At 35.1% G+C, this 23,748-nt stretch overlaps 2 protein-coding genes across 2 annotated transcripts; both read right to left on the bottom strand.

Moving 5' to 3' along the window:
• Positions 1-122: 122 nt before the first annotated feature.
• fgf5 (fibroblast growth factor 5) lies at positions 123-6,536 on the bottom strand. Its single transcript, XM_058071161.1, has 3 exons — positions 6,314-6,536; positions 5,332-5,435; positions 123-819 (listed from the first exon to the last, which is right to left on the bottom strand). Exons 1-3 carry the CDS (start codon positions 6,534-6,536, stop codon positions 460-462), a joined length of 687 nt encoding a protein of 228 aa, XP_057927144.1. The 3' UTR covers positions 123-459.
• Positions 6,537-17,335: 10,799 nt separating this feature from the next.
• prdm8b (PR domain containing 8b) lies at positions 17,336-23,080 on the bottom strand. The gene is made up of 4 exons (XM_058070811.1): positions 22,738-23,080; positions 21,480-21,704; positions 18,948-19,179; positions 17,336-18,856 (listed from the first exon to the last, which is right to left on the bottom strand). The coding sequence occupies exons 2-4, from the start codon at positions 21,696-21,698 to the stop codon at positions 17,577-17,579; spliced, it is 1,731 nt and encodes a 576-aa protein (XP_057926794.1). The 5' UTR covers positions 21,699-21,704; positions 22,738-23,080; the 3' UTR covers positions 17,336-17,576.
• Between the last annotated feature and the right edge of the window lie 668 nt (positions 23,081-23,748).

Here is a 23,748-nt window from a genome sequence, read left to right as displayed (position 1 = left end):
TATTCTTGTAAAATTACTGATGATTTGACAGTTTTTACTTTTTTTATGTGCTGTAGACTGCAAAAACAGCCCCCGGGGAAAGGTAAAAAGGGCCCCCGGGGCCGCACTTTGGACACCCCTGTCTTAGATGCTACATGGTGCTAACGCTAGCACAAGTCACATGCTACAAACGCGTCTGGCTTCGGGACGGAAGTATTCGTCTTTATGTTATGTGTTAGCATCTCAGAGTGTTAGCAAGGCGGCTAACTTATTTTTGCTTTCGTTATTGCTTGCTAGCAGGATTAGCGTTTGGGGGTAACTTTTCCGAGATGCCTCGCTAATCTTGCTAATCTCGCTAACGGGATGTTATCGGTCATGTAGCTAGCTGTGAGCATAGACAAACAATAACAATCCAACTACTCCGAGGTAGCAAATATTGGGAATGTTTGGAAGTCGATACTCGTAACGACGCCGCGTCACTTATCCAAAACGATACTTGGGCCAGTACTTGACTTGTCTGGGCCGCGTTGCCACACGGACGTTGGTTCGATCCGGCGGTTTGGGCGGCGGCGGAGGCGATTCCTGCCGCTCTTTGCCTCCGTCCGTGATGGCGAAGCCGCGCTGGGCGCCGTCGTGCAATCCGACCCTGGGCAAGAAGTGGGTGGAGACGTGCTGGGGTTTGACCCTGGGGCTGGAGCCCATTTTGGCTTTGCCTCGCTTGTTGAGCGCCACGAACCAGTCCCGGCCGGTCCTGTGGTTCCTGTGGATCACCGAGGCGTACGTGTTGTAGCTGTTCTCCTGGAAGCGCTCCCGGAACTTACAGTCGTCCGTGAACAATTCCTACGAGACAAGACCACACGGAAGAGATCAGTCACAACACCTTGGTGTCCTCCCGGTGGAACTGGAAGCGGTGGCCGGGGACCGGGAAGTCTGGACTTCCCTATGAGACTACTGCCCCCAAAACCCGGACCCGGATAAGAAAATGGAATGGGTACTTTTGAAAATTCAGAGATATGATTTTGCCATTTTTTTTCTGTTGTTACATTAATTTTTTAAGGCATTTTTAATGTTTATTATGTTTTACATTTTTACACTTTTTAAGTCATTTTTATTTGTTTTTAAAATATTTTTAAACCTTTATTTGTCATTATTATTTGTGTTTTCGTTATTTTTATAACTTTTTTTTTACTGCTTTTATATTGTATTTTCATTTATTTAAGCCATTTTAACGTTTATTATTTATTATGTTATATATTCTTACACTTTTTAAGTCATTTTTATTTTATATACTGCTTTTATATATTTTTATTTATTTAAGCAATTTTGAATGTTTATTATTTATTATGTTTTATATTCTTACACTTTTTAAAGTCATTTTTATTTGTTTTTAAAATATTTTTAAACCTTTATTTGTCATTTTTATGTATGTTTTAATTATTTTTATAACTTCAGTAATTTTTTACTGCTTTTATATTGTATATTTTTTATTTAAGCCATTTTTAATGTTTATTATTTATTGTGTTTTATATTCTTACACTTTTTAAAGTCATTTTTATTTGTTTTTAAAATATTTTTAAACCTTTATTTGTAATTTTTATGTATGTTTTAATTATTTTTATAACTTCAGTAATTTTTTTAATTTAATTTTTTAATTTTTTTACTGCTTTTATATTGTATTTTTTATTTAAGCCATTTTTAATGTTTATTATTTATTATGTTATATATTCTTACAATTTTAAGCCATTTTTATTTTATATATTTTATATACTGCTTTTATATTTTTTTATTTATTTAAGCAATTTTGAATGTTTATTATTTATTGTGTTATATATTCTTACACTTTTTAAGTCATTTTTATTTGTTTTAAAAATATTTTTAAACCTTTATTTGTCATTTTTATGTATGTTTTAATTATTTTTATGACTTCAGTCATTTTCTTAATGCTTTTATATTGTATATTTTTTATTTAAGCCATTTTTAATGTTTATTATTTATTGTGTTTTATATTCTTACACTTTTTAAAGTCATTTTTATTTGTTTTTAAAATATTTTTAAACCTTTATTTGTCATTTTATTTGTGTTTTAATTATTTTTTTTATAATTTCAGTCATTTTCTTACTGCTTTTATATTGTATTTTTTCATTTAAGCCATTTTTAATGTTTATTATTTATTATGTTTTATATTCTTACACTTTTAAAAGCCTTTTTTGTTTGTTTTTAAAATATTTTAAACCTTTATTTGACATTTTTATGTATGTTTTAATTATTTTTATAACTTCAGTAATTTTCTTACTGCTTTTATATCATATTTTTTTTTACATTCATAAGGTTTTTTTTTAACACTGACAATATTTAAGCCATTTTATATTTTTCATTTTTTTTTACACCTTTTAGTCATTTTAATTTTTATTTCATTTTTTTCATTTAGTTTTAGCTTTAAGTCTGTTTGTTTATGTTCTGACTGGATTTGGCTAAATTTTTTCGGAATTGTCAGAAATGATAAGGGAAGGAACTGATTACATTTGGGACCATTACATTTCTCTCATTTTTGGCTGCTTTTATATTGTATTCATATTGTATTTTTAAAGTCATTTTTGTATTTTTTTAATCCATTTTGATTGATTTTTCCACTTTCATTTAAGTCATTTTTATTGTATTTCTGTGTATTATTTATTATTAATGTATTAATGGTATATTTTTTACACCTACGCTTTTTTGGATGTATGGATTTTTTTACATTTTAAAATGTATTTTTAAAGCCATTTTATTTGTCTATTTGTTTTGTCATTTTTAAAACTTTTAAGTCATTTTATTTGTATTTATTTTTCGTTACCCTTTCATTGATTAATTTTACTTATTTACTTATTACTAATATTTTTGTTTACACTTGCATACAATTTAAATTTGCATGCATTTGAATTTTTTAAACTTTTATTTAAGCTATTTTAAATGTTTTTTTTTAATTGTATTAAATTTTATTTCATTTATTTGTGTTTTTTTTTAGTGCATATTTTGGTTCTTTTTGACAAGCCGAGCGGGCTTTGAAGGAAGCCGCTACATACTAGCTCTCTGCTGAGGGGGATTTGGTGAAACAAAACCGATGTCCCGCAGGGGGGGTGGGGGTGGGGGGCGGGGGGGGCCCTAATCGCCTGCTCGATTTCCACTTCAGCTGTATGTTATCAAGCATCCCAGACTGGACCTAATCTTCTCTTCGCCTTTAATACACGCTAACCGGGGGCCCTGATGCCTGCCAACGTTCCCGCTCACGACCCCGGGTCCCCGTCCAGGCCGGGACGCTGTGCTGTGATGAAAGGATTTGGGTCTCTGTGTGTGTTTGGGAATTTTGGAAAAGTCTTCCGAGTTGTGGCAGCAGTTTGTTCCGCAGCTTTGAAAGCAAAACAAAGGCCGAACAAGATGCGGAGTTAGACAGGGGTGTCCAAAGTGCGGCCCGGGTGCCATTCACAGTCATAATATGAGAAATTTAGGTTGGGCAAAAGTAAAAAAAGTTAAAAACTAGAAACGCACAACCCCATATTGTCACTTACACCGTAAATATTAGTCTTACATTTATAACACCTAGCATAACAGCGCTAAGTGTCTACATCTGAAAATGCTAAAAATGTTTATATAATTGTTAGCATGCCAACAAAAAGTGTACGTTTATATTCGTATGCTGATGTTTGCATGCAAGCAATGGTAACATGCTAACGTTAGCATGCTAACACCTAGTACTCATGGAAAAGCAAAAAAGTTAAAGTTAGTATGTTAAAGTTAGGCTGCAAGAAATGCTAACAACATGTTAAAGTTAAAGTTAGCCTACAAGAAATGCTAACAACACATGATAAAGTTAAAGCTGAAGCTGAAGCTAAAGCTAGTTAAAGTTAAAGTTAAAGTTAGCCTACAAGAAATGCTAACAACACATGATAAAGTTAAAGTTAAAGCTAAAGCTAAAGTTAGCCTGCAAGAAATGCTAACAACACATGATAAAGTTAAAGCTAAAGTTAAAGTTAGCCTACAAGAAATGCTAACAACACATGATAAAGTTAAAGTTAAAGCTAAAGCTAAAGTTAGCCTGCAAGAAATGCTAACAACACATGATAAAGTTAACGCTAAAGTTAAAGTTAGCCTACAAGAAATGCTAACAACACATGATAAAGTTAAAGTTAAAGCTAAAGCTAAAGTTAGCCTGCAAGATTAGCCTGCAAGAAATGCTAACAACACATGATAAAGTTAAAGCTAAAGTTAAAGTTAGCCTACAAGAAATGCTAACAACACATGATAAAGTTAAAGTTAAAGCTAAAGCTAGCCTGCAAGAAATGCTAACAACCCATGATAAAGTTAAAGCTAAAGTTAAAGTTAGCCTGCAAGAAATGCTAACAACACATGATAAAGTTAAAGCTAATGCTAAAGCTAGGCTGCAAGAAATGCTAACAACACATGATAAAGTCAAAGCTAAAGTTAAAGTTAGCCTACAAGAAATGCTAACAACACATGATAAAGTTAAAGTTAAAGCTAAAGCTAAAGTTAGCCTGCAAGATTAGCCTGCAAGAAATGCTAACAACACATGATAAAGTTAAAGCTAAAGTTAAAGTTAGCCTACAAGAAATGCTAACAACACATGATAAAGTTAAAGTTAAAGCTAAAGCTAAAGGTAGCCTGCAAGAAATGCTAACAACCCATGATAAAGTTAAAGCTAAAGTTAAAGTTAGCCTGCAAGAAATGCTAACAACACATGATAAAGTTAAAGCTAATGCTAAAGTTAGCCTGTAGAAAATGCTGACAACACATGATAAAGTTAAAGTTAAAGCTAAAGCTAAAGTTAGCCTGCAAGAAATGCTAACAACACATGATAAAGTTAAAGCTAAAGTTAAAGTTAGCCTACAAGAAATGCTAACAACACATGATAAAGTTAAAGTTAAAGCTAAAGCTAAAGTTAGCCTGCAAGAAATGCTAACAACACATGATAAAGTTAACGCTAAAGTTAAAGTTAGCCTGCAAGAAATGCTAACAACACATGATAAAGTTAAAGCTAATGCTAAAGCTAAAGTTAGCCTGCAAGAAATGCTAACAACACATGATAATGGTACAGTAAGGGATTATACATTGTCTACCCAAGAAAATAGCAAAAACAATGCTAGTATGTTAAAGTTAGCATGCTAGAAATGTTAATTTTAGCATGCTAAGCAAGCAGCGTTGGATGCACGTAACCCAGGGTTGAATGCGTATTCCATTTCCTGTTACCACCGGGTGGCGCTGACACGAATTCAGGAAGACATCTGAGTTATTCGTGGTTACAGTTCAGTAGTGAATTGGCCCCGCCCACATCTTGAGGCTAGCTAGCATGGCGCTCACCGTGGCGTGGAGACGCCCTCTCTTGTTCATGGCCAGGAATCGGTTGCTGAAGACCCCTCGTATGCCGATGACCCCCTGGGACACGGCGAAGAGCTCCAGGACACCTGCAGACACACGGTATTTTTTATTTTTTATTTTTTATTTTTTATTTTTTATTTTTTATTTTTTATTTTTTATTTTTTATTTTTTATTTTTTATTTTTTATTTTTTATTTTTTATTTTTTATTTTTTATTTTTTATTTTTTATTAAAAAATGTTTTACTTCATAATATTGTTAAGTTTATTCTACTTTTTCTCTTAATGTTTTAATATTTTTCCCCAATTTATGTTATATTTAAAACTTTATGCTTGTAATGTTTCTTTTTTTTTTTTAATAATTTTAATTTAATTTATTTCCAAAATATTTTGGCTTCATTCTCTGAATTTTTTCCACAGCAAAAATTTTCCAAAAATGACATGTTTGTTTTTCTCATAACATTTAAAAACTTTTAAAACTTTTTTAAACACGATTTTGAAAAAAATATTTCCTCATATTATATAAATATATATAAATATAGTATAAATTTTCATTAGATAACAGCTTTTTCATCTTCATATTTTGACGGCAGTTTTGTAAAATTATTATTTTTCATGCGTCAGTGATCTTCATGTATCAGTTATGATGCAAAAAGGAAAAGTATGATGATAACCGTAGAACCAGAATCCAGTTATTAGTTTATTAGAGTATTATAGTATTCAGTTTCAGCGTCCGGTGTTCGCTTTTTTTTACACTTGGATGACAAATAAGAACGTTTAAACGGCCACCGTTTGACCCTGGAACAGACTATTTAGTGCGACAAAAGCCCCTTTTTTTTTGGAGGTCAACCAGCATCACTTGAATGGATCGCGGATCTCCAACTTCAAACCGGACCGGAAGCACGTGAGTTGGACTACTTCCAAACGGCGCACGTGAAGCCACCCAAGGGGGGAGGAGGAGACTTACTGAGGCGGTGGGGCTCATGGCTGCCGTTGACTCTGCCGTCGGGATGGATCTGGAGGTGGAAGCCGATGCCCACCCTGCAGTAGAGCCGGCACGTCCTGCGCCCCGAGCGGACCTCCTTGTAATCCTTCTCCTCCTCCTTCTTCTCCTCCTCCTCCTCCTCCCCGCGGGTCGCCTCGGCGCAGAGCAAGTGGGCGAAGGCGACGACGTAAAGGGGAAGCTTCATGCTTCCCGACCCGCTAGGACATTTTCGGAGGCGCTCCCGAGTGCGTGCGTGCGTGTGTCCGCGTGTGCGTGCTCGCACCGGCGGTGGGCATGAGGATATTTATACTTCCGGTGATCTCACTGCCGCCAGCCTGCACGCATGCACGCCCGCGCCAAGACGCACCGAGCGCGTATTTTACGCGCACTGGAATCCTCCAGTATTAGGATGGCCGGCGCCGTATTCACGTCTAATTAGTAGTAATATTAGTAGTAATAGTAGTAATTAGTAGTAATATTACCTTCTCTTACTCTGTTTGCTTTGGAAAATAATTACTTTCCCAAATATTCTTATGAATGGAATTATTAAATGCTAGTCATTATTTTTCGAGATTTTAGCAAAAAATTGGATGTTATCCGGAAAAAGTTCTAAACAATTTTTAAATAAAAATCTTCTCGCTTTTTAAAGTCTATATTTTTTTGTAGAAACTCATCAATTTGAGAAAAAAAATTATATTATTGCCAAAAAGCTATAAACTCATTTTAATTTTTTTTTATTTTTAGAAAACTTGTAATCTTTTTAGAGCTTTGTAGAGCTTTTTAGATTTTAGAAAAATATATTTGAAAAATGATATAAATTTGAGAAATGATATAAAAATCTGTAAAGAAAAAAAAATCTAATTAAATCTGATAATATTCATTTTATAAATGAATCGAGAAGGACTAAAAATAAAGTCTATTAAAAATCTATAAACGTATTTTTTAAATAAAAGTCGTAATATTTCAAAGACACTTTTTTGTAGCTTTAAAAAAATATATTTGAAAAATTGTATAAATTTGTGAAAATAGTTGGGTATTTTTTTGATAAAAATCATATTTTTCTAATTAAATCTGACAATGTTTATTTTAAAAATGAATCATAGACTAAAAATAAAGTCTATAAAAAATCTATAAACGTCTTTTTTTTAGAAAAGTTGTAATATTTCAAAGACACTTTTTTGTAGCTTTAAAAAATATATTTGAAAAATTGTATAAATTTGTGAAAATAGTTGGGTATTTTTTAAATCATATTTTTCTAATTAAATCTGACAATGTTTATTTTAAAAATGAATCATAGACTAAAAATAAAGTCTATAAAAATCTATCAACGTCTTTTTTTAAGAAAAGTTGTAATATTTCAAAGACACTTTTTTGTAAATTAAAATTTTTTTGAAAAATTGTATAAATTTGTGAAAAAATTGGGTATTTTTTTGGAAAAAATCATATTTTTCTAATTAAATGTGACAATGTTTATTTTAAAAATGAATCATTGACTAAAAATAAAGTCTATAAAAAAATATATAATCGTCTTTTTTAAGGAAAGTTGTAATCTTTCAAAGACACTTTTTTGTAGATTAAAAAAATATTTGAAAAATTGTACAAATTTGTGAAAATAGTTGGGTATTTATTTTGAAAAAAATCATATTTTTCTAATTAGATCTGACAATGTTTATTTTTAAAATTAATCAAGGACTAAAAATAAAGTCTATAAAAAATCTCTAAACATAATTTTTAAGAAAAGTTGTAATATTTCAAAGACACTCTTTTGTAGATTTAAAAAAATATTTGAAGATTTTTATAAATTTGTGAAAAAATCATATTCTAATTAAATCTGACAATGTTTATTTTAAAATGAATCAAGAACGACTAAAAAATAAAGTCTTATCATGAAGCTGTCAAAAAATTGGATTTGTGAGCGAGTCAGATTTTCTTTTTTTAGTCGGCCATTGTTTTATTTAAAAAAGTAACACTTCAGAGAATAAAGTCTTATAAATAACTTTATTTAATATTTAAATATTATTTTAAAAAATAATTTAAAAAATCTTAAAATAAAGTCTTGTAAAGTTGAAATCTTTCAAACAGCAAGTTTTTCTAGCTTTTCTGAGCCTATATATTTTATAAAAAATTCATCTATTTGGAAAAAAACCCTCAAGTCATACAGTCTGGTCATTGGGGTGGGTGGAGGCGGGGCAGCTAGCATACACACTGAGTGCAGAAAAGTGTAATAGTCGAAATGAAATGAGTAGATTGTGATATATTGTCATGTTTTTAAATACCGGCCAGTTGGCGTATGAGGCTAATTGTCCGGGGGCCCGGCTGGGCCCGGGCGGGGCCCGGGTATATGTCGCCTGCTATGTAAACAACGCAGTGCTCTTCTAATGGAGCGCCGTTCCTGCCTCGCAGAGCTAATCCCCCCCGCAGTCCCACCAACTCGGAGCGTCCGCTGATCCCGGCTTTTAACGGCTTCTCAGTCCAGCGGGGTTCTGGATGCGAGCCCGAGCCCGTGATCCATCTGAGGGGGTCCGGCGTCCTCCATCATCAGAACGCCGCGTTGACCTTCGTGTGAAGATGATGAAGAAACCATTTGCAGGCTAATTGCTCCTCTGACATGAGACCCGTCATCACAGCTTCCGCTTTGGGGGCTTGGCGTTGGCATCCATCTCCTGCCTGGGATTTCAACCTTCCACTCTTACATGAGCAATACGCTGCAAACACCAAGGTGGAACACACCTAAAAAAAAATTTTTTTAACAAACAAAAAATTACTACTTTTTTTGTTTTGTTTCATGTAATTATTTACATTTTTCTTGAATTCATGCCACCAAAAATTTATTTTTTTTCTTCATAATATTAAAAATTTATTTTCATAAGATTATTTCTTTTTTCTCTTAATAATTTCATTTTTTCTGTTTTTTTCCTGCACTATTTTTTCATTTCTGCTTGTAAATGTATTCCCAGAATTTATATATATTTTTATATATATTTATATATTTTTTCTTTTTTCTATGTTATTTTTTAAAAAAAATGATTTTTTTTTCATAAAATTCCACATTTATTCTCTCTTAAAAAGGCTACTTTTGCATAGGATTATGACTTTTTTCTCTCAATATTTTCATTTTTTCTGTTTTTTTCCTGCACTATTTTTCAATTCCTGCTTGTAAATGTATTCACAGAATATATATATTTTACTATATATTTATATGTATATTTTTGTTTTCTTTTTTCTATGTTATTTAAAAAAAAACATTGACATTTTTTTCATAAAATTCCAAATTTATTCTCTTAAAAGGCTACTTTTGCGTAGGATTATTTATGACTTTTTTGTCTTAATATTTTCCTTTTTTGTTTTGTTTTTTTCTGCACTATTTTTAAATTCCTGCTTGTAAAAGTATTCACGGAATATATATATTTTAATATATATTTATATATATTATTATTTTTTCTTTTTTCTATGTTATTTTTAAAAAACATTGACATTTTTTTCATAAAATTCCAAATTTATTCTGTATTAAAAAGGCTACTTTTGTATTTTGTATTCCCAGAATATATATTATTATTATTTCTTTTTTCGTGTTATTTTAAAAAAACATTGACATTTTTTTTCATAAAATTCCAAATTTATTCTCTCTTAAAAAAGCTACTTTTGCGTAGGATTATGACTTTTTTCTCTTAATATTTTCATTTTTTTTCTTTTTTTTTCCTGCACTATTTTTAAATTCCTGCTTGTAAATGTATTCACAGAATATATATATTTTTTGTTTTCTTTTTTCTATGTTATTTTTAAAAAACATTGACATTTTTTTCATAAAATTCCAAATTTATTCTTTCTTAAAAGGCTACTTTTGCGTAGGATTATGACTTTTTTCTCTTAATATTTTCATTTTTTCTGTTTTTTTCCTGCACTATTTTTCAATTAAAATATATATTTTAATATATATTTATATGTATATTAGTATTTTTTCTTTTTTCTATGTTATTTAAAAAAAAACATTGAATTTTTTTTTCATAAAATTCCAAATTTATTCTCTCTTAAAAAGGCTACTTTTGTATTTTGTATTCCCAGAATATATTTTTTAGATATATATTTATATATATATTATTATTATTTCTTTTTTCATGTTATTTTAAAAAAACATTGACATTTTTTTTTCATAAAATTCCAAATTTATTCTCTCTTAAAAAGGCTACTTTTGCGATTGGATTATGACTTTTTTCTCTCAATATTTTTATTTTTTCTGTTTTTTTTTCCTGCACTATTTTTCAATTCCTGCTTGAAAATGTATTCCCAGAATATATATATTTTTTGTTTTCTTTTTTCTTTGCTATTTAAAAAAAAACATTGACATTTTTTTTCATAAAATTCCAAATTTATTCTCTCTTAAAAAAGCTACTTTTGCGTAGGATTGTGAATTTTTTCTCTTAATATTTTCATTTTGTTTCATTTTTTTCCTGCACTATTTTTAAATTCCTGCTTGTAAATGTATTCCCAGAATATATATATTTTTTGTTTTCTTTTTTCTATGTTATTTTAAAAAAAACATTGACATTTTTTTTCATAAAATCCCTAATTTATTCTCTCTTAAAAGGCTATTTTTGCGTAGGATTATGACTTTTTCTCTTAATATTTTCATTTTTTCTGTTTTTTTCCTGCACTTTTTTTCCCTCCCAGAATATATAATTTTTTGTTTAATTTTTTCTCTGTTATTAAAAAAAACATTGACATTTTTTAAATAAAATTCCAACAGTTAATATTTAGAAGTCTGATGACAAGCATGGAAGTGGAGGCGGAGCTTAATGCGACACATGACACCATGCAGCGTTGCCAACGTGTCCCGGGTCCATCCTGAGGTTTTGGTAGCAGATCGGGATCCCCGTTCCTTTGAAGCCCCCTTTCCCAAAATCCTTATTTACTAAAGAGTCCTTGTCCTTGCGGTCCTGGCTCCTCCCCCAGGACCCCGTGGAACAGGTGTGCCATCAATCTCTCGCCAGCCAAGTCTTTGCCGTCGACGCCATGCCAGCGATTCCAGTCCGGGATATGTCGTGAAGACAGGTACCAGAGAGGTCGGGGGGTCAAGTGAGGGGGGGCATGATGGGTAAATTTGTCTCCTGTCACCGGATGACACTTTAGCTTGTGGAGGTAAAAATAGCAAATGGTCTGTTTTTACATCACATGGCCATGATGTCATCATCCAGCAGGAGGTGGCCGGTCCTAAACCCGAGGAACTTCCTTCACATTCACTGTGTGGGACCGCTTAGGACTACAGAGACCCACAGGGGGCGACACCAGACTACATTGAACCACAGTGGACTACGTACCATTCCGTAGGATGACTCAGGACTACTACATAGGACGACATGGGACTATATAGGACTACTACATAGGACGACATGGCACTCCATAGGACGACATAGGACTACTACATAGGATGACATGGGACTATATAGGACGACATAGGACTACTACATAGGATGACATGGGACTATATAGGATGACATAGAACTACTGCATAGGGTGACATGGGACTATATAGGACGACACAGGACTACTACCTAGTACAACAAAGGGCGACTACATAGGATGACATGAGACTATATAAGACTACTAGATAGGACGACATTTGACTACTACATAGGATGACATGGGACTACAACATAGGATGACATGGGACTATATAGGACTACTAGATAGGACGACATTTGACTACTACATAGGATGACATGGGACTATATAGGACTACTAGATAGGACGACATTTGACTACTACATAGGATGACATGGGACTACAACATAGGATGACATGCGACTATATAGGACAAAATAGGGCTACTACATAGGATGACATGGGACTATATAGGACCACTAGATAGGATGACATTTGACTACTACATAGGATGACATGGGACTACAACATAGGATGACATGGGACTATATAGGACTACTAGATAGGACAACATTTGACTACTACATTGGATGACATGGGACTACAACATAGGATGACATGGGACTATATAGGACCACTAGATAGGACGACATTTGACTACTACATAGGATGACATGGGACTACAACATAGGATGACATGGGACTATATAGGACAAAATAGGGCTACTACATAGGATGACATGGGACTATATAGGACCACTAGATAGGACGACATTTGACTACTACATAGGATGACATGGGACTACAACATAGGATGACATGCGACTATATAGGACAAAAAAGGGCTACTACATAGGATGGCATGGGACTATATAGGACCACTAGATAGGATGACATTTGACTACTACATAGGATGACATGGGACTACAACATAGGATGACATGGGACTATATAGGACTACTAGATAGGACAACATTTGACTACTACATTGGATGACATGGGACTACAACATAGGATGACATGGGACTATATAGGACCACTAGATAGGACGACATTTGACTACTACATAGGATGACATGGGACTACAACATAGGATGACATGGGACTATATAGGACAAAATAGGGCTACTACATAGGATGACATGGGACTATATAGGACCACTAGATAGGACGACATTTGACTACTACATAGGATGACATGGGACTACAACATAGGATGACATGGGACTATATAGGACTACTAGATAGGACGACATTTGACTACTACATAGGATGACATGGGACTATGTAGGACTACTCGATAGGACGACATTTGACTACTACATAGGATGACATGGGACTATGTAGGACTACTAGATAGGACGACATTTGACTACTACATAGGATGACATGGGACTATATAGGACTACTAGATAGGACGACATTTGACTACTACATAGGATGACATGGGACTATATAGGACTACTAGATAGGACGACATTTGACTACTACATAGGATGACATGGGACTACAACATAGGATGACATGGGACTATATAGGACAAAATAGGGCTACTACATAGGATGACATGGGACTATATAGGACTACTAGATAGGACGACATTTGACTACTACATTGGATGACATGGGACTACAACATAGGATGACATGGGACTATGTAGGACAAAATAGGGCTACTACATAGGATGACATGGGACTACAACATAGGATGACATGGGACTATATAGGACTACTAGATAGGACGACATTTGACTACTACATTGGATGACATGGGACTACAACATAGGATGACATGGGACTATGTAGGAAAAATAGGGCTACAACATAGGATGACATGGGACTATATAGGACTACTAGATAGGACGACATTTGACTACTACATAGGATGACATGGGACTACAACATAGGATGACATGGGACTACAACATAGGATGACATGGGACTATGTAGGACAAAAAAGGGCTACCACATAGGATGACATGGGACTACAACATAGGATGACATGGGACTATATAGGACTACTAGATAGGACGACATTTGACTACTACATTGGATGACATGGGACTACAACATAGGATGACATGGGACTATATAGGACTACTAGATAGGACGACATGGGACTCCATAGGACGACATAGGACTACTCTATAGGATGACAAGGGACTCCATAGGACAACATAGGACTATATAGGACCACATAGTATGACGTAGGAACCCATGGGATGATGTAGGACCACATAGGATGACATACTGTAGGACCCCATAGTATGATGTAGGACCCCAAATGATGATGTAGGACCCGATAGGACGACATACGACAACTACATAGGATGACGTGGGACTACGTATATAGGACCATATAGTATAATACAGGACCATATAGTATGATGTAGGACCCCATAGTATGATGTAGGACCCGATAGGATGACATAAGACAACATAGGCCACATTGGCTAACATGTTTGTGTGAGGAACGCCGCCACCTTCTGGAACGGGAAGGTAGTGGTAGAGGAACCTGCTCTTTGTCAGCAACTAGCTGTGTTTGTCCTTGACCTGTCCTTGACCTGCGTGTCTCCGAGCGGCATACATCAGGGTTTGGCCGTGCACCTTGGCCTGGTGTATTCTGGGATCTGGCTACCTGCTCGCCAGGCGTGTCAGCAAAACGTCTGAAATGGAAAAATATGGCGTGACCGTGGGGGGGTCGGGGGGGGGTATGAGTGTGTGTGTGTTGGGTAAGTGTGGGGGGGGGGGTGAAATGGAAGTGCTAGCTTAGCAGAGATATAAAGTGTCCTACCATCCAGTGATGCCAGGGCTAATGTTTCAGTGGACCAATGACACAAGTGACAAAGCATGAGGTCACTAAATATCACTGCTGTGTGTGTGTGCGCATGCGCGCGTGTATGCGTGAGTGTGTGTGTGTGTGTGTGTTGAGATTGACCGGCTAGGATTGCTGACACGGGAGGAGGCGCGTGCCGATGTGAAATGAGATGCAACGGCAGGGACATGCGCACCAACGTTCATCATCACGTGACCCCGGAAATGATAATGGTTTTCCCTCTGTGTTTGATTACGTTGCGTGTTTTCCTCATTCATTATATTAGCTGTAATTCTCTCTTCTGCCGCTGAGCGTCGCTGTTGATCCGTCTTTGACTGTCTCTTTTGCACACGCGCGTGTCTTCATTACGTTATCGAATCTGCCGCGTTAAAATAATGTTGTTGTTTTCTTATTTCCGTCTAAATGTCGTTTTATCGAGGCATAAGCTGATGATTTATTTATTTATTCTTTTCTGTACCACCATAATCTGATGCGTTTACTCAATTGTGTTGACTTTATTGACGAAAATAAACACGGTTATTTTCTTTCAAATCCCACCATCACACACACACACACGCGCTTCGAACGTACAGTAACTGTAAAACCACTGTAAAAAAATAAAATAAAATAAACCTAATTAAATATGAAATGTGTTTTTTTAATAACGTGGAGAAAATGTGTAATAATAATAATAATTATGGGTGTATTTTGCGGATTTTTTAAATAGCAAATAAAGCAGATTTAATAATTATATTTTTAATAATTATTTATTTCTTTATATAATTGTACAGTGTGTACCTACATATGAATATATATATAAGAATTTTTAAAATTGTTTATTTATTTGAAATAAGTGTGTTTTCTGGTATTTAATTTGCACCAAAATTAAAGCAAACGCGGATAAATTCATGTTTCCGTGTTGTTTGCTTCAAATTAAAATAAAAAAAGAAATAGGAAGAAGAGGTTGATTTTCAAAATAAAGCATTTTTTTTAAGAAAATGTGTATTAATAATTATCGGTGTATTTTCCGGATTTTTATAATAGCAAATAAAGCAGATTTAATAATTATATTTTTTAATTAATATTTTTTTCATTTATATAATTGTACAGTGTGTATCTACATATAAAGATATTTATAATAAATTTTTTAAATTGTTTATTTATTTGAAATAAGTGTGTTTTCTGGTATTTAATTCGCACCAAAATGAAAGCAAACACGGATAAATTCATGTTTCCATGTTGTTTGCTACAAATTAAAATAAAAAAATAAGGAGGAAGAAGTGGTTGGATTTCAAAATAAAGCTTTTTTTTAAAGAAAATGTGTGTAATAATTATCAGTGTATTTCCCGGATTTTTATAATAGCAAATAAAGCAGATTTAATATTTTTTTATTAATATTTTTTTTCATTTATATAATTGTACAGTATGTATTTACATATAAAGATATGTATAATACATTTTTTAAATTGTTTATTTATTTGAAATAAGTGTGTTTTCTGGTATTTAATTTGCACCAAAATTTAAGCAAACACGGTAAATTCATGTTTCTTTGTTGTTTTCTTCAAATTAAAATAAAAAAAATAAAGAGGAAGAAGAGGTTGGATTTCAAAATAAAGCTTTTTTTTTTTAAGAAAATGTGTATTAATAATTATCAGTGTATTTCCCGGATTTTTATAATAGCAAATAAAGCAGATTTAATAATTATAATTTTAATTAATATTTTTTTCATTATATAATTGTACAGTGTGTATCTACATATAAACATATTTACAATAAAAAAAATTTAATTGTTTATTTATTTGAAATAAGTGTGTTTTCTGGTATTTAATTTGCACCAAAATGAAAGCAAACACGGATAAATTCATGTTTCCGTGTTGTTTGCTTCAAATTAAAATAAAAATAGAAACAGGAAGAAGAGGTTGGATTTCAAAATAAAGCTATTTTTTTAAGAAAATGTGTATTAATAATTATCGGTGTATTTTCCGGATTTTTATAATAGCAAATAAAGCAGATTTAATAATTATAATTTTAATTAATATTTTTTTCATTATATAATTGTACAGTGTGTATCTACATATAAAGATATTTATAATAAATTTTTTAAATTGTTTATTTATTTGAAATAAGTGTGTTTTCTGGTATTTAATTTGCACCAAAATTAAAGCAAACACGGGTAAATTCATGTTTCTATGTTGTTTGCTACAAATTAAAATAAAAAAAATAAGGAGGAAGAAGTGGTTGGATTTCAAAATAAAGCTTTTTTTTTTTTAAGAAAATGTGTATTCATAATTATCAGTGTATTTCCCGGATTTTTATAATAGCAAATAAAGCAGATTTAATAATTATAATTTTAATTAATATTTTTTTCATTATATAATTGTACAGTGTGTATCTACATATAAAGATATTTATTATAAATTTTTTAAATTGTTTATTTATTTGAAATAAGTGTGTTTTCTGGTATTTAATTTGCACCAAAATTTAAGCAAACGCGGATAAATGCATGTTTCTATGTTGTTTGCTTCAAATTAAAATACAAAAAAATAAAGAGGAAGAAGAGGTCGGATTTCAAAATAAAGCTATTTTATTGTCATTGCATTCAACATGATTCGATCAACTGTCAAGTAGCAAACTCTCCGCCAAAGAGGAAGAAACACCAAAACGATTCCAACGGGACACAAAATGGTACACTTTTGCATTTCAGATCCAGCCGTTTATTCACAGGTGTCGGATCCTAGAACATGCACCCCCCCCCCCCTCCCTAAAACCCCCAACCCCATCCCACCCCCCGACCACCCACCACCACCCCGCCGTGTGGTCTTTTTACTCTATATTTGTAGTATTTGTCTATAAAATACAACTCACTGTACATTTACACGCCTCCACCTTGAGGCCCCCCAGCTCCGGAGCTTGATAAATAGATTCATTTCAGATTCATTTCAGATTCAGTTCAGATTCAGTTCAGATTCAGTTCAGATTCATTTCAGAGTCACAATGCATTTTCACACACACAAAAAAAAAAGGTGTAAGAAGTCCAAGGTGCAAAGGGGGTCTAGTTGTGGGAGGTCATGTGACGTGACAGGTGATGGCGCTCCCGGAAGGACTCGTTGCAGATGGGGCATTTGAGCTTCTCCTCGCGCCGCCGCTTGACCAGCGGCTCCATGGCGTACTCCTTCTTGTGATGCGAGCGCATGTGGTAGACCAAGTCCGAGGTCATGCGGAAGGAGGCGTTGCACTTGGCGCACCAGTTCTGCGCCGGCAGGCACAGCGAGGTGAACGAGGGCGGCAGCAGGGTTAGAGCCGAGGGCATCTGGAGCTGTATGGCGCCCGAGTTCTTGGGCCAGAATGTGGTGGCGGCGGCAGCGGCGGCGGCGTACACGAAGGGGCTCTGCTTAGCCATGCCGCCCGGCACCGGGCAGTTGGCGCCTAGCTCGGCGCCCTGCAGCTTGGCGGCGAGGTGATCGGCTTGGTAGAGGCGGTTGGACGAGATGGTGTCCCCCACCGCCGGGTGGCAGTCCAGCAGCTTGGGGGGCATCACCAGAGGGGAGATCTGCGAGAAGGACGAGCGGGCCGGTTGGCTGAAGGCGCTCTTCCTCTCGCCCCCGCCTCCGCCGCCCTGCTGGCTCACCGAGGTGAAGGCGCTCCCCATGGGCGGCGTCTGGGGCGGCTGGGTCTCCGACAGCACCTGACGGATGTTCAGGTGCTTCTCCGAGGGGTTGCTTCCGGGCCGCCCGCCGTCCTTGTTTTCGGAGTTGGCGCCGGACAGACTTTTGCTGCCGCCGTGGTTCTTCAGGGTCTGGGCCGACTTCTTGACCTCGGTGAAGGCGCTGCGCTTGGTCTCGGAGATCTCTGAGGGTCCCGAGGAGGAAAAGGACCGGTGGTTCTCCTCCAGGCCGTACACGCCTCTGTAGTTCTGCGCCGACGTGGCCAGCTCTTCTTTGGACTTGGACTGCGACAGAACGGGCCTTCGGCACTCCCTGTCCTCCATTTCGGAGAACTTCCTCTTCCCTGAGCTCTCGCTGCAGACCTCCGCCTCCTTGTCCCTCAGCGGACTGGTCCGGTTGTTCTCTAGATCCCGAGCCAGGTTGTGAAAGTCCGTGGAAGGTTTGTTGTTGTCCTGAGGGCTCCCGAAGCCCTCGGAGCGGCCCAGCTTGGGGCTGGTCCTAGTGGGTGTCACGTTGGCTCGGTCCGGGCTGCTCTCCTTAGCCGGCTCCTCGTCCGCCCCCGTCAGGCTCTGTAGTCTTTTGGTGCAGCGGAACCGCAGGTGGGCCAGGTAGGGGAACTCGAACTGGAATCGCTGGCTGCAGTCCGGACACGAGCTGTGGGACGAACCTTTTCAGGAGAGACGCGGTTCTTAGTCTCAGGCGGCACACGGGACAGACAGAACCCCTGCAGGTCTGAAATCCCCCCCAACGAGTCTCACCTTTGCTTTTAGGCGGCGCCCTGCTGGAGCTGAGGAGCAGAAGCTCCACCAGGTCTTTGCCGTACCAAACCAGCAGCTCCTCGTCCTTCTCGATGCGACGTAGCGAGCGGTAGAAGAGCTGGCCGTTCTTCACGTAGGCCTCCAGGTTCTGCTCCTCTTTGTCCCGAGCCGACTGGACCAGCCGGAGCCACATGAGACCTTCTGAGGTGCTGTTGGCCGCCGACGTGTCCACCTGACACACACACACAAAAATTATAGATTTCTCCAAAATATTTCATTCTAACAATCAACCATTTTTATTATTAGTTATTTTGTAACATAATTAATCAGAATTAACTTTTTTTCAAAATGTTTTCATTTTTTTATTCTATAATTATTTTAGGATTGTCTAATTTGTGGGCACAAATATTAATTTTTCCATAAAATGAGAACATAATTCATTATTTTGTAACATAATTAATCAGAATTAATTTATCGTAATTAGTGCTTATTGTTCTTTTAATCCATTTTCTTTTTTTCTATCATTTTTCTATGCTATAATTATTCTAAGATTGTCTAATTTGTGGGCACCAACTCTTTTGAAAATATTAATTTTTCCAGAAAATGAGAAAATAATTCATTATTTTGTAACATAATTAATCAGAATAAATTTATCGTAATTAGTACTATTTGTTCTTTTAATCCATTTCTTTTTTTTCTATCATTTTTCTATGCTATAATTATTCTATGATTGTCTAATTTGTGGGCACAAACTCTTTTGAAAATATTAATTTTTCCATAAATTGTGAAAATAATTTGTTATTTTGTAACACAATTAATCTGAATTAATTTAGCGTAATTAGTGCTATTTGTTCTTTTAATCCATTTCCTTTTTTCTATCATTTTTATATTCCATAATTATTCCATTATTATTATTTTTCCATTATTATTATTTTTCCATAAAATGATAAAATCTGCTGTTGCTGATATTTTAAAAGAAAACCGTTTGACATGAGATTAATATTCCAAGTCATGTAATTTTAATATTAATATTAATATTTACTAATAAACACTAATATTACACTTATTATTTTTCAGTCTTTATCGTGGACGGTAACAAAAACAAAAGCAAAAGAACCATAATGCTTTTGATTCATTTTCGCGTTCACACTACTAATTCATTTCCAATGTGGATTCGGTTCTTTCTGCCGCATTTCAGGCTCTGATGGCTGCTCGTCACGTTCGTCATCGGCCTCCGCGTTCTATATTTTTTATCAAGCACCGATTCCGAATTGAAACCACTTTCGGTCCGTTTACACCCGGTGTGAAATGGAAAAAGAATTCATCTGTTCTAACTGAAGATGTAGTCGCTTTGTAATAATCAACTGAATGAGGTTATTTTCCTATGTAATGGATGTATTTTTAACATTAACATCAACTTAAATGCTACTTAAGTGTGGTTGTTATTATCGTAAAATTATAACATTTTCGTCATAATACTTATTAAATGATTTTTTGTTAATATTTCATTTTTTTCAATTTCTGCTATTGTTTTTTAAAAGAATATTTTGTATTTTTTTTAATATCATTTGTAAAATGCATTTTTAACATCAACTTAAACGCTACTTAAGTGTGGTTGTTATTCTCGTGAAATTATGACAGTTTTTGTCATAATAGTTGGATTTTATTTTCATACAATTATAACATTTTTGTCGTATTACTTAATAAATAATTTTTGTATAATTTTTTTATATAATTTGTAAATGGTATTTTTAACATCAACTTAATCGCTACTTAAGTGTGGTTGTTATTCTCGTGAAATTATGACAGTTTTTGTCGTAATAGTTGAACATTATTTTCGTACAATTATAACATTTACGTCACATTACTTAATAAATAATTTTTGTATAATTTTTTAATATAATTTGTAAATGGTATTTTTAACATTAACATAAACGCTACTTAAGTGTGATTGTTATTCTCGTAAAATTATGACAGTTTTTGTCGTAAGAGTTGGGCTTTATTTTCGTACAATTATAACATTTTTGTCATATTACTTAATAAATAATGTTTGTATAATTTTTTGTGTAATTTGTAAAATGTATTTTTAACATCAACATAAACGCTACTTAAGTGTGATTGTTATTCTCGTAAAATTATGACAGTTTTTGTTGTAATATTTGGACTTTATTTTTCGTGATGTTACTGAATAAATAATTTTTTGTTAATATTTCAATGTTTTTCAGTTTCTGCTACTGTTTGTTTAAAAGAATATTTTGTATTATTTTTTCATATAATTTGTAAAAGGTATTTTTAACATCAACTTAAGTGTGGTTGTTATTCATGTAAAAATTATGACAGTTTTTGTCGTAATATTTGGACTTTATTTTTAAAAAATTATAACATTTTCGTCATATTACTTAATAATTTTTTGTGAATATTTCAATATTTTTTTTTGTTTTTTAAAGAATATTTCGTATTATTTTTTTAATATAATAACACAGCCGGCGTGAAAGGGAAAACGACGTCTCCTGCTCGAACCGGAAGCCTCACCCTGAAGATGTACGGCGCCGTCCGCTTGTCGGTGGCCTTGAGCGCGATGAAGGCGATGCTGTCGTACATGGACGTGTGGCTGAGGACGCACGGCCCAAAGATGGCGCTCTCGGGCACGTCGCAGGTGGTGTAGACGCTGGTGAAGATGTCCGTCAGACACTGCTGCACCGCCTTGGCGTCCCCGTCCCAGACCACCTTGTGGGAGCTCGACTCCTCCATGGCAAACTGCAGGGGGGGGGGTTAGGGTTCAAACAGGAAGTTTTTAGAATGACTTATTTCAACATTTTGGTTTGTTTTAATTAATTCCAACTTCATTACGGCAGCACCCCCATAATAATAATAATAATAATAATAATAATAATAATAATAATAATAATAATAATAATAATAATAATAATAATAATAATAATAATAATAATAATAATAATAATAATAATAATAATAATGTTAATACTAATTAGTAGCTTAATTATTATAATAATCAACAATTAAAGTATGTTATTATCCGAAAATGTGTAATGTTTTTATTTATTTATTCTAATAAACACCCCCCCAAGCCGAGACGCATTCAAGTGCACGCTCGGCTTTCTGTTATTTGAAATGAAAATTAAAAATTAGAATTATTATTATTATCCCCCCCCTCCTCCATTGCTCATTTACATAATCCGCCACTTTGCCCCTTGTGAGTAATTAAAACCGCAACGACACTTCATTATTTTTATTTCCTTTTGCGCGCATGAGGCTTCCGAGGCGCAAATTTGCACAAAAAAAAAAAAAGTTCGTTTTTATTAAAATTATATTTCCATTCAGGAATATTGTTGGATTAAAATTTAAAAAAAAAATTATATAATCGACAGAAATTCGATTATATGTTCCGTATAGATAAATAATGCTTACGGTTTGAAATGAAGAAAATTAAATAAAAATGTTTAATTGTGTCAAAAATAATAATAATAATCAAATAAAAATCAAATTTTAAATAAACAAGCTGATTGTATTTTGTTAATAATAAAGCTCAACACTCAAGCTCCCCCCCCGCAGCAGCTCAGCCGTCCCCCCGCCGTCGGAGCACCGCAACCGGGCAGCCACGGAGGCCGGGGGCCGGTGTCCCCTTCCGCGCACCTGCCGAACCCCAGCCGGTTTTAAATCAGCGCGGTTGGAATCGAACCTTCTTTTGTGCCATTCAAAACATCCTTGTCTCTGTTCCAGCCCCCCCCAAATATAACCCCCCCCCCCTTTTCACCAAAAGCCGTCCTACCTCTTGCGCAGCCTCGGAACCAATAATCCACAACTGGGTCGGCGCCTGGAACCACCGGAAAAATTAAAAAATTAAAAAATTAAAAAATTTAAAAAAAATTTAAAAATAAAAAGCTTCCCTTTTGAAAAAAAAAAAAAAAAGAATAAATGAGTAATAAAAGGGCGGAGTTAATTCTGCGGAGGTTCTGGTGCTCCTGACGGTGTCACAAGCACAACATGTCCCCCCCGCCCGGTGCCGGAGGAGAGAGGCGCGCTGGTGGACGTGTTCCGGTGCTGTGGAGGACTCGCACGCCGACCAGCGCGTTTTGTTGGCGGGCACATAATCTCTCCAATGAGGCGTGTCACTCTGCCTCTGTCTCCTCCTTTTAACTCTTCACTGGCACCGGTGGACCCCTCCCCTCATCACCCCCCCCCCCCCCCCCCCCCCACCTCCAACTCATCATCCTCATTACTGCTGGAATTCTCATCAAAGTGTTTCTCATTTTAATGTTTCATTTATTTTATTCTATTGTTTATTTCTTATCATATATCATAAAGATGATAATTGCATGGATCCGAGTGGAGGTTCGACTTGAACAACCTTTCCAGGTTCCGGCTCCAAGCACCGGCCATGACTGGTAACATCAGCCGGTACTGAAGTCTCCTCAGGCGGCCTCGGTAAGCTCAGCGTCCCGGTGCTGTGCGGTGGAGGCTCCATGCTGCAATACCCCGAAGCGCGCTTAGAGGGCGCCAGTGTCTAATACTGCAAGCGTTTCTCTATTTGCTGCAAAGTGAGTGATAGCATGATTCATTGATTTATATATTTTTTTTATTATTTTTTTTATGAAAAAAGAGGAATATGATGATGACAAATTGATGACGGTATTAAAGTGTAATCATGGACTTTTTAGCTCCACTTGAAGCGACTAATGATACAATTTGAAGATGTCTCGTCTTTTTAGGTGTTTGTCCTTGTCCTAAATAATAAATCTATCACACGGAGGATAAATGTCAGCTCTGCATCAACAAATAA

Source organism: Doryrhamphus excisus, chromosome 4, assembly GCF_030265055.1.
Source record: "Doryrhamphus excisus isolate RoL2022-K1 chromosome 4, RoL_Dexc_1.0, whole genome shotgun sequence".
NCBI classification, from domain to species: domain Eukaryota; kingdom Metazoa; phylum Chordata; class Actinopteri; order Syngnathiformes; family Syngnathidae; genus Doryrhamphus; species Doryrhamphus excisus.
The sequence above is the reverse complement of the archived record's forward strand: the minus strand, read 5'-3'. Positions and strand labels throughout refer to the sequence as shown.